General features: G+C 38.6%; 1 protein-coding gene across 2 annotated transcripts; it reads left to right on the forward strand.

Moving 5' to 3' along the window:
• Positions 1–2,406: 2,406 nt before the first annotated feature.
• LOC105055660 (GCN5-related N-acetyltransferase 4, chloroplastic) lies at positions 2,407–7,426 on the forward strand. 2 transcript variants are annotated; one of them, XM_010937570.4, is made up of 3 exons: positions 2,407–2,738; positions 3,622–4,018; positions 6,850–7,426. In XM_010937570.4, the coding sequence occupies exons 1-3, from the start codon at positions 2,510–2,512 to the stop codon at positions 7,133–7,135; spliced, it is 912 nt and encodes a 303-aa protein (XP_010935872.1). In that variant the 5' UTR covers positions 2,407–2,509; the 3' UTR covers positions 7,136–7,426. The 2 variants fall into 2 exon arrangements, with proteins under 2 accessions (XP_010935872.1, XP_010935871.1); XM_010937569.4 differs by having other exon boundaries at positions 2,409–2,738; positions 6,847–7,426.
• The last annotated feature ends 3,682 nt before the right edge of the window (positions 7,427–11,108 follow it).

The following is an 11,108-nucleotide window of genomic DNA, read 5'->3' on the forward strand; positions in this document are numbered from 1 at the left end:
AATGGAGCACTTCGAAATTCAAGTAGATGAATAATATAGGATGGAGTACTTCGAGATTTGTGCAAGTAGATGTATTATAAAAAATGAGGTATTTTGTGATCTATACAAGCGGATGGATGATAAAGAATGGATTGCTTTAAGCTTTGATACATAGATAGATGATAAGAGCGGAGAACTTTAAGATTTGTGCATAATAATAAATGATTGAGGATGGAGTATTGTAAGATATGCACAAGCGGATAGATAATAGAGGATCGAGTGCTCTAAGATTTATATTGGCAAATGGATAGAGGATAGATAATATATGATGATGTACTTTGAGATCTATATAGAAAGATAGATGATAAAAGATGTAGTTTTTTGAGAGTTGTGCAAGAAGATAAATAATAAACGATAGAGTGCTTTAATATTTGTGCAAACAAATAGATGATTAGGATAGATTGCTTTAAGATTCATGCAAAGTAGATGATAAAAGATCAAGTGCTTTAAAGTTTATGTGGATGAATAAATGATAGAGGACTGAGTGCTTCGAGACCTGTGCAAACAAATAGATCATAGATGAAGCACTTTGGGAGTTGTGCAGGTCGATGAATAACAAAGAATGAAGTTCTTTTAAATTTGGGCATGTAGATAGATGATTTAGATCGGAGGACTTTAAAATCTATGTGGACAAATAAATTATAATAGACTAGATGCTTTAAGACCTATACAGATGGATGAATGATAGAAAATAGAGCTCTTTGAGATTTGTGTAAGTAGATAGATGACCAAGGACAATCTTTTTGAAGTAAGGTATTTCTATTTTCTTCTTCACTTCGTTCACATCATTAAGATGTAGATAGATGGTTGGGTCATATTGCAAGAAATTAGAAGTTTTGATGGCTAATTGGTACTTTCTAAACTTTTAGGGCCTAAGTTTGCATGGTCCAAATCTAAAAGAGTGTCTCTTATTTTTTTTTAAATAATTTGCATGTGAAAAAAAATCTACACATAAATATATTGGAGGACATCCACATTGAAAGTCACAGCACCCACCTTGACTCCTGCAGGTCGATGTATCTTTAAGTCTGTGTCAAAAAATTACACACACACCCTACAAATTTGAGATATTGATACTTAAAATCCAAAGGTTTAAACAAAAATCAATTAGCTATTAAACTTCAAATCTATTGTAATACAGTTTTGTCATCTATCTCCATTATAAAATATTATCACGTGAGGATCATATTATAACTAAACTTTTGTAAAATTTTGGAACCACCCTTTCTACTAATTTAACAAGAAACTATTGTTTAGGTGTAAATTGAAAGGAATTTCTTTGAGATATATGCAAGTGGACGAATGATAAAAGATAGAATACTTTGAAATTTATGCAAATAGATGAATGACAAAAGATAGAATATTTTTGGATTTATAAAAGCAAATTAATGATAGGATGGAGTATCTTAAGATCTATATAAGTGGATGTATGATAGAGATTGAGTACTTTTAGATACATGCAAGTAAATAAATGATAGAGAATAAAATACTTTAAGATCTATGCAAATCGATGAATGATAGAGGATGAGCACTTTAAGATTATGCAAATAGATAAATGATAAAGGATAGAGCATCTTGAGATATATGCAAACAGATGGATGATACAGAGTGGAGTGCTTGGAGATTTATGTGGGTGGATGAATGACAGATGATGGAGAATTTTGAGATCTTGGTAGACAAACAAATAACAAAGAATGGATCACTTTGAGATCTATGCAAGCGGATAAATAATAAATGATGGAGTGCTTGGAGGTCTATATAGATGGCTAGATTATAGAAGATAGAATGCTTTAAGATCATTGCAGATGGATGAATGATAGAAGATTGTGTGTTTTGAGATTTGTGCAAGTGGATGCGTAATAGAGTGCTTTGAGATCTATATAGGTGGATGGATGAGAGAGGATATCTATACAAGTAGATAGATGATAGAGGACGAAATGCTTTAAGAGCTGTGTAGATGGATGAATGATAAAAGATATAATGCTTTAAGATTTATGCACATTAATAGATGAAAGAAAAAATGCTTTGAGATTTATAAACGCAAAGGATGAAGTGATTTGAGATTTGTACATAAAAAATAGATGATAAAAAATAAAATATTTTAAAATTTGTATAATCGATGGATAGTAGAGAATAATGCGGGTTTTGAGATAGTGTGAAAGCTGCCGTCCATCTTTTCTGAATCAAAGGTATTTTTAGGTTTTTTAATTTTTTTGTATTCCAAATAAATGGCAATCTATTATGTCACAACGTAATTGAAGTTTTGATGGTTGGTACGTGCTTAAATAGTTCAAAGTTACAGGGGTATTGTAGTAATCTCCTCTGTCAATTTTATCAATTGTGTGGTTTAACAACGGCGCTGGATGCGTCACTTGTCGGCAACGTGGCACGGGAGAGAGAGGGAGCGAGCACCGAGAGAGCGAGAGAGGGGGTACCGGAGGCGGGGCGAGAGAGAGATTGTAGGGGAGTGATGAGCGGTAGGGTTCCGCTGGGACTTTCTCCATCTTCCTCGCCCTCCCTCTGCCCGTCCCCGGTGCTCCATGGTAACAACAACAATAATACCCAAACCCCTGCCCTCCGCGGCCCTCCTGGGCTCGGGGTAAGGGTTAGATTTTCTCGAAGCAGCGGCGGCGGCAGAGGCCTCCTTCCCTCCTCCTCCTCTCCCGCTCTCGGAATCCGGAACCCCTCGAGACCAGCAGGTAATGCCCTATCTTATCTACCAATCCAATTTTGTATCCTCCGATTCCTCTGAGGTTTTTCAAATTTGATGGTTGGCTTATTATTATTATTATTATTATTATTATTGTTATATCGCTGAAATTCGCACGCACGACGACATGATGAACATCTGCGTTCCTCGAATCGAACCGCTAAAAAATTCACGCTCCTCCTCGCCGATCTGTCTGCTGACACGTTTTCGTCGCACAGAATAGTTATCCATCCCTCTGTGATCGGATAAGTGCCGGGATCTGCGATACTCGGATCGGATCATTGAGAGCATGAAGCGACAAGCGGGCAGGATAGGATTGGTCAAGTTTCTTTGTTCTTTATCTTAATGTTTCTTAAGGGCAAAAAGGGTTTGTTCGGCTTCACATGGTATTACAATGAAGGATAGCGCGCGAGGACTGGAGCGGCTGATGATTTGGTTGTTGTTTTGCTTCCACCTACGTCATTTGCCTCGGAATTTAGGTATCTTTCACCTAATTATGAGGTTAGGGGCCAGCAACTTTAGAGAAGAGTTTTCAACTTATTTTTGCAACGACTGGATCGTTGTCCGTCCTGATTAAACTCGTCGAAGCAGACGGTGATTTTTCTACGCTCATCCAGAAAGTCTCATTGTATATCAATATCAGAATACGATCACCCAATACCACTTGTTGCAACATAGCATCCCTCTCCTCCATCTGGGGCACTACTCTTTGTCTGTTTTCAACGTCATGTTAGATCAATGGAATTGGATTTGCTCATCAGTGTGGAACAACTTTGTCTGAATCTGAGCATTAGGGTTCAGTTCTGTCTCGCCAATTGCCTTGTTGATATGCTCTTTGAAAAATCATTCAATCATATTGCTTTCTTGTGTAGGAATTTGCAAAGCCAGTCAATCGGTTGATTTGTTTCCCTCCCTTTGCCCTGAGGTGGTTGTTCGAGACGCACGACTGGAGGACTGCTGGGAAGTGGCAGATACCCACTGTAGCTCCTTCTTTCCAGATTATACTTTTCCAGTAGATCTGGTTCTGAGGATCGACCGATTTGTGGCATTGCTATCTGGATTCTCGGTGCCCCCAGGTTGCATGAGGACATGCCTTGTTGCTGTCACGGGTACTTCAGTCAGTGATAACATATATGTTGGATGCGAGGACTTCAAAGTTGGAGGCTTTGAGGGAAAATTCAGCTTTAACAAGGGATCGGTGGCTGGAATTCTAACGGTAGATACTGTGGCTGACTTCCTTCCTAGAAAAGGTCCATTTCGACAAAGAAGGTTAGTCATTTTTCCATGTTCAAAAAACTGTGGGTGCTTAGATTCTTAAATTTATCTTGCCGGACCACGCACATGCACGCATACGCTCTAACACCCCTGAGTCTGTGTTGCGTTTATTTCATTTATGTCTGTTAGATGAAACCTTGATCTGCCTTTGAACTTCATAGGAATGTAGTTACATCTTTAATCAGGGCTTGGTTATAGAGTTCACTCAGCATTCACTGTTTACAGCTTGTAGCAGAGATCCTGTGGATAAAGATGTAGTGTTACAACATTCACGTGTAAATATGATTACTGCTAATCTGATGCATGGACAATATGCATGCTGCAAATTCCGCTAGTTATAGTATAAATATTTTGAACCCATAGATTCAAAAACTGCAGGAGCAGGATGGTACTATCAGTATTGTACCATTCTGACATGAAACTGACAATGTTGTAGGTGTTGGGATGCTAAAACCATCCATACGAGTACCCACTGTATTAATTGTATTGCTTTGTGTTTGTGCATGCTGGTCAGTAGTAATGATTTTTCATTATTTTTGATACTGTTAGTTTTGTTACATATTGTCCATACAAGTATCATAGCAATACCATACCTTTGTAATGGGAAAAATGCATGTGGTGTGGTACTGGTATTTAGCACCTTGATTCTAGCTTATGATACACAATCATACAAAAAAAAGACAATGCATCTGGCTGAAATTGTCATGAAAAAATCTCGCAATCTTTTTACAGAAGGAAATTCATTCTTTCTTTAGATATTCAATGCTCATTTTATCCTCATAAGAAAATATGAAATAAATTATGTAAATTGTTTAGCTAATGCTTAAAGGATCAGAAGTAAAGACATTTTTTTGGAAATCACAGTCACATTTTGGTACTCTTTGGTTAGATATAAATTTTTCCATTTAAACCGAGGCCAGGCCTAGTAAGTAGAGGAGCTGTGCCATGTTTGAGGAGTTAGCATAAAGGAGAGAAAGACAAGATGACCTAGGAGATTGGTGATAATAGATACTAAGACTTTGCATTAATAGAGCAGCCAGCATTTCACAGGAATAAATGACACAATCATGGTTGGGATGATGCTAGCTGGTTTTGATGGTTATCAGCAAAGTTTTAAGTCCCGACGGGATTGACGCATTCCGACTATCCTGTCCTATTCTTATGAGAAAATGGGACTAGGATGGGGTTGCGACTCTAAAACTAATCCATGTGGAGAGAGAAGAAAAAAGAGAAAAGAAAGAAAGGAAGAAAAAAAGAAGAAAAGGAAAAAGTGAAAAGAAAGAAAAGAAGGAAAGAAGAAAGGAAAGAAAATGAAACAAAAAAAAAAAGTAAGAGATATAGATTGAGGATATTTACTAGGATGCATGATTGGGACCGACGTGAGGATGGAGTGGGACAGCAAGATATCCCATTCCACAGAGAAATCAGGATACTCCTATTCCATGGGATTTAAAAATTTGGTTATTAACATTAATATCTTGTATCTTACTGACTAATACAATATATATATATATATAGCATGATAACTTGCATGTCTTCATTTCTGACTTGCCTTCAGCATTCCTAACACAATCTATTTGCCTGTCGAACGAGGAAAGGAGGATAGCAGCTGGTAAGCCTTGTATTGAGGGTTTGATCTGTGTTGATTGAACTCTAGGGGGGGAAATAAGGAGGGGAAGATCAGGAACATCTTTCGGATGATCAGAGCTGTTTTGAGTGATTAACTATGGGATAATCACTTATGTTACTTAATAATTGAGATAATGCTTGTGATTCAGAGAGAGAAAGATGTGTCTATTTGAAAAACATATTGAGTTCTTAACTGGGTTTTAATGCTCCTCTTGATCAGCCACCCTTTTTTTGTTTGGGATGGGGGGAAGAAAATTTGTCTTACTGAGTTTAGTGTTGCTTTTAAATGACCACTGACTTATCCATGAGAACCCTCTAATGAAATTAAAAGTTTTCTTCAGCAACTATGCCCCCATCTTCATCCGCTCTTTTATTTTCTTCAATATTATCATTCTCTTTCTTTTCTTTCCTGCTCTTTCCTTTTCCTTCGCTTCTCTTTTATTAGTAAAAACTCTATGTCTGTTTGTTTATGTTCCCCCTTGTTTTTTTTCCCCTCACCTTATTTTATTTTCGTTGATCATAGTTGATATGCAATAGTACAAGTTCATATTTACAGCTAGCATCGACAGTTGTGAGGGTGAGTGCTTATGCAGTGATAGTGCATTGTCCATCTGGACGTGTGCTTCCACCTGATAGTATTACACCTGTTTGGTGGCTCAGATAAGCTCAGAGCTAAGAGAGTCTTCTCATACCATTCAATGTATATATACTTGTATAGCCTTTACATCATTTGACACTATGGAGTTTTCTGCCCACGTAGGCATACTTCCATAGTCTCTTTATTTATGAGATTACAGTTTTATCATGGGAAAACCCAAGTCCTATTCTACCGGCTTTATTTCGCTACTAACCCACCCTTTGGATTCAAAAGCCGGACAGCATTGTTGAGATAAACTCTATCTTGTAACATATCTTGTATGAGAATTCAGTAGGTACAATGTTTGAGAACAACAGATGAGTAGGTGCTGTTTTATTGATTGTTTAACAGCAGAATGGATGACCTGTAGAAAAGAGAATTCTTGATATCAGTGGTTTTGATGCATTTGCATTAGTTTAATCTTTCCAGCTGAAGTACTCAAATCATGAGGTGAAATAATTTAAATATCTGACATCAGAGGTTCAATTCTCAGTTGTTTCGGTTGAGTTGTGCATATATTCGGGCAATATTTGAACTAACCTTGAAGTTTATGCAGAAGTGGGGTAGCATATATATCTAATGTTGCAGTTCGGGAGGCAGACAGGCGGAGGGGCATCGCCAAAATGCTTATTGCCAAGGCAGAGGCCCGAGCCCAGAGCTGGGGCTGCCGTTCCATCGCACTGCATTGTGATGCAAGCAACTTGGCTGCCATGAGATTGTACAAAGGCCAGGGCTTTAAATGCATCAGCGTGCCAGAACACGCGAGATGGCCCCAGCCAAAGACTTCCCCGGGTACCAAATTCAACTTTATGATGAAACTACTGTCGCGAAATGGAGCCAGCTGATGGAATGAATAGGTGTGGGTGCTGCATTTGCTGCTGTCAGCCCAGCGCCTAATGGTTGCAGAATGGGTTCGGTGGATTGTGTATATATCTAGTGGAGTGAACAAGTCGAATTGCCATAGATCATGTTCTCCTTGATCATATTCAGTGGTCCATGTATTTACGCTGTATTTATGCTCGAAAGCTTGTCATATGTTGCTCGGCGGAGGAAGATGAAAATGTTGTATGGTTATGATTCTGGTCTGCAGTTAGAAGCCCAAACCAAAATTATAATATGATGCCACTCTTGTTGCCTGATCGTTTTAAGACTGGTTTAGTGCTCTTTGGGCCGGTCCAGAGAAGGGAGACAGCATTGTGGCGGAGACTTTTCATTGTTTCAGGTAAACCATTTCCACTTTGCACGGTTAAGATAAGCTGATACAAATTGCAAAGAGTGTGTTCTGCTTTGCATAATAATCTGAAAGGAAGGCTCAAAATATAAAAATTTATGATAAAGCAATAAAAGATCTGATGTTTAATTTCAAATAAAACCATAAGAGAGGACAATAAGATTAAAAGAGTTAACACTGAACAGAGCTTTAACAGATTGACATAAAGAACCAAGTGAGGAAGCCATAATGTGCAGCAAGTAGCATGGTAGAAAAAATGCAGAGCATAGCATGCCGTGAGACCTTGATGCAATCCAAACGGTGAGTTGCATGGTAATTTAGAAAAAAATTGTGGTAGCTACACTTCACTATTAACTTCATCAATGTGCATAAAATTATGCTACAGTATCATAGCAAACTAAGAAGGTAACGTATCCCTCAAGGAGAAAGAACAATTGCTTAAGAGAACTTGTTTGTAAAGATAGTCAACAACTTGGTTCTGTTCACGATAAATATGAAAAATAATGCAAGTAGGAAATCGATTTATAATATTTAAGATGTCCTGAAAAATGAGAAGATAAGCCATCTTGCAAGAGAATGCACCTGTAAGCCATTGAATTTCTGTAAGAGAGCCATTTTGAACATATAAATCATTATCCCAAATTGTTGAATAGGGGTTTTAAGCCCATACCAAACTGCTAAGAGCTCTGTATAAGGTACCGAGCACGGAGAGAGAGTTCCACAAGCATCTTTGATAATACAAGCAGCCTTGACTACTTGAGATTGGACTACAGCAACAAAATTTAATATTAACCCTCCAAAGGAAGGAGGTAGTCAGGCTAAAGAATTGGGAGAAAGAATGTGTTATGGCACATGAGGGCTACCCTAAGACTTCGACTGGGAGTTAGATAAGAAAGCTTGACTGATGCCTTGCATATAGGAAGATAATTGTCTAAGCAATGTAGAAGAGAAGTACATTGATATTGAAAAATCTTAGCATTGAGAGTATTCCAGATTAATCATGCTATGTTACTCACTGTTGCATTTGGTGCATCGCGAGGCAGCTTTGGGAGATAACATGGATTATCTTATAATAGATTGCTATCATGATATAAAGTGAAAGATTTTATTAAATTTATGTTGATCGTAAATCAAAAAAGATTTTAATTTATTTAAAAAAAAATTATCTTTCTCATATAAGATATTTTTTAAAAAATAAAATTATGAAATCCATAAATCAGAACAGATAATACTTCACGTGTTGAATCATGAGTCTTTGACCGCAATATTGACACCTACTGTGGGGCCTATGTACCTCCTTCAGATTGTGAGACTCCTTCAGCTGACACATCAGTTTGTGATAAAAATAAGGAAGACATCTTCCATCCGTACACAAACTCTTTCTTGATTAGGGGACTATATTGTAGTGTAGAGTGGAGGATTTCATTAGTCCTACGTTGATAATGAGTTAAAAGGGACTCTGGTTTATATAGAAAGAGATCATCCTTTCCACGTGAGATGCTTTTTAAAGGACAAAACAGTGATGCCCATTAGCCAGAGCAGACAATATCTCACGTACCGAGCTATGAGCTTTTGACTGCAACAATTGCTACTATTAAATTATCAAGAACATTGATTACTATATTTGATACACAGAGATAATATTGCAGTAAAATTATTGAAAATCTTGATTGATATGTTTGGTATGATAATGAGATTACCGATAATATGAAATCAAATTCCTACAATACCTCTAATAATTTTGCCCTAGTGCTCTTTTTTTTTCCCGATGAGAAGTAACGAGAGAAATATAGGTGTGGTAGTGACGTGAAGAAGTGGCGGGTGAGGAGTGTGAGGAACTGCGGGCACTTAGGAGGTGAGGAGGGGGCGGGTGCGCGTGGACCCATGGGAGTGGTAGGGATAGGCATGGAGGAGCTATGGAAATATGGTGGGGGACAAATGGCGCAACAATTGCTACTATTAAATTATCAAGAATATTGATTATCATATTTGATACATGCAGATAATATTGCGGTAAAATTATTGAAAATCTTGATTCATATGTTTGGTATGATAATGAGATTACCGATAATATGAAATCAAATTTCTACAATACTTCCAAAAATTTTATTCTAGTGCTCTTCTTTTTTTCCAATGAGAAGTAACGAGAGTAATGTAGGTGTGGTGGTGGCGTGAAGAAGTGGCGGGTGAGGAGTGTGAGGAACTGCGGGCACCTAGGAGGTGAGGAGGGGTGGGTGCATGTGGATCCGTGAGAGTGGTAGGGATAGACATGGAGGAGCTATGGGAATGTGGTGGGAGACAAAGACAGAGGAGCTGCGGCCGACGGTGCACACAAATTAGCACACGGTGGACCAGCTCTTTCAAGGATAAGTCGCCAACCAAGTGAGGTAATAGTCGTTTTCCGCGCATCTTGCCAAGTCAATAATATCCCAATCGTTTCTCTGTATATTTAATATTGCATCACAGTCTTGACTAGAAATAAGCTGAATACAGATCTAGTTGAAGGTATACTATGTTGTGTGTTTTCTGCCGTTCGAACATGTTTTTGTTTGTTGAAACAATACCTGCATGCTACGTACGCTTATTCCAACAATATCCCAGCCACTTTGACGCTCGCCTAATTAACACTGATCAATTAAACCACATCCAAATCCATGTAGTTCTCATCGATCGCATGACCTGATTGCAGCAAAATTGCAACTTAACATCAAGCATGTCCCATCAGCTTGATTGATTTCTTTATAATGGTTGCTTTCCGTGATACGGTTTCGATCCGCACGCGAGCGACAGAATCGCACCTGGATCCCAGCCAGCGTCTGCGCATCCAATGGGAAATGCGATCGAGCTGGGCGGGCGCCGACGATCCATGCATAAATCAAGCTGGCTACCGACACCATGATGCATGTAACTCTCACATGCATGGCCAAAGGCAGCAAAGGTCTCACTCATGCTTTGCCCTAATCAGTCTGCTCATCCCGCAACCTAGCTAGGTCAAGGTTAAAACCCTTCCAGAATACTCTTCGCATCCATGGACCGCCAGGACCATCCCATCAGGCTGCTTCGACTTCATAATTAAGTCTTGGTGGTGGTAAAAGCCTCAAGACCCAGTGGACTCCGATTCGGATGCTCAAACTTCAAGGTTGGAGTGCAGGTTTCAGATGCATATCGGCTCACATGGCCTCAAGTTTCGGTAGACGTTTCACACATATTCCAGTAGGAAAGTTTGTTTGTTTGTTTGTTTTTTTTTCCTTTTCTTTTCTTTTTCCTTGAAGTGGACTCCTGGTTCAGATCGATAATATGCGGATATCAAGGTTAATTTGTACACGTTTCACTTGAAAATTGGTTCAAATGCTCAGGCCTCAAGCTTCAACACAAGTGTCAGCGGCATATAGAAATTTCTGCCGTTCAGCTGCTCTCAAACCTTTCATGCGTACGTACCATGCATTACCGGCAGAGAGAGGGTTTCACTCTCGAACACATTTTCAGTGTCTCATTACCAGCGAAAGTGTCAGCTTCATATCCTTCTACTTTTCTTGTTGTGCACAAATTTCAGCTGCGCATCTATATATCTATTTTTTTTTCTTTTT

The sequence above is a fragment of the Elaeis guineensis genome, chromosome 12 (assembly GCF_000442705.2).
Source record: "Elaeis guineensis isolate ETL-2024a chromosome 12, EG11, whole genome shotgun sequence".
NCBI classification, from domain to species: Eukaryota; Viridiplantae; Streptophyta; class Magnoliopsida; order Arecales; family Arecaceae; genus Elaeis; species Elaeis guineensis.

Bases quoted from the DNA above. Each gene is read 5' to 3' on its own strand.
- LOC105055660 (XM_010937569.4), top strand. From the start codon at position 2,510: ATGAGCGGTAGGGTTCCGCTGGGACTTTCTCCATCTTCCTCGCCCTCC. The intron at 2,739-3,621 runs GTAATGCCCTAT...TTTCTTGTGTAG, and splicing joins GAACCCCTCGAGACCAGCAG to GAATTTGCAAAGCCAGTCAA. The intron at 4,019-6,846 runs GTTAGTCATTTT...AAGTTTATGCAG, and splicing joins GGTCCATTTCGACAAAGAAG to AAGTGGGGTAGCATATATAT.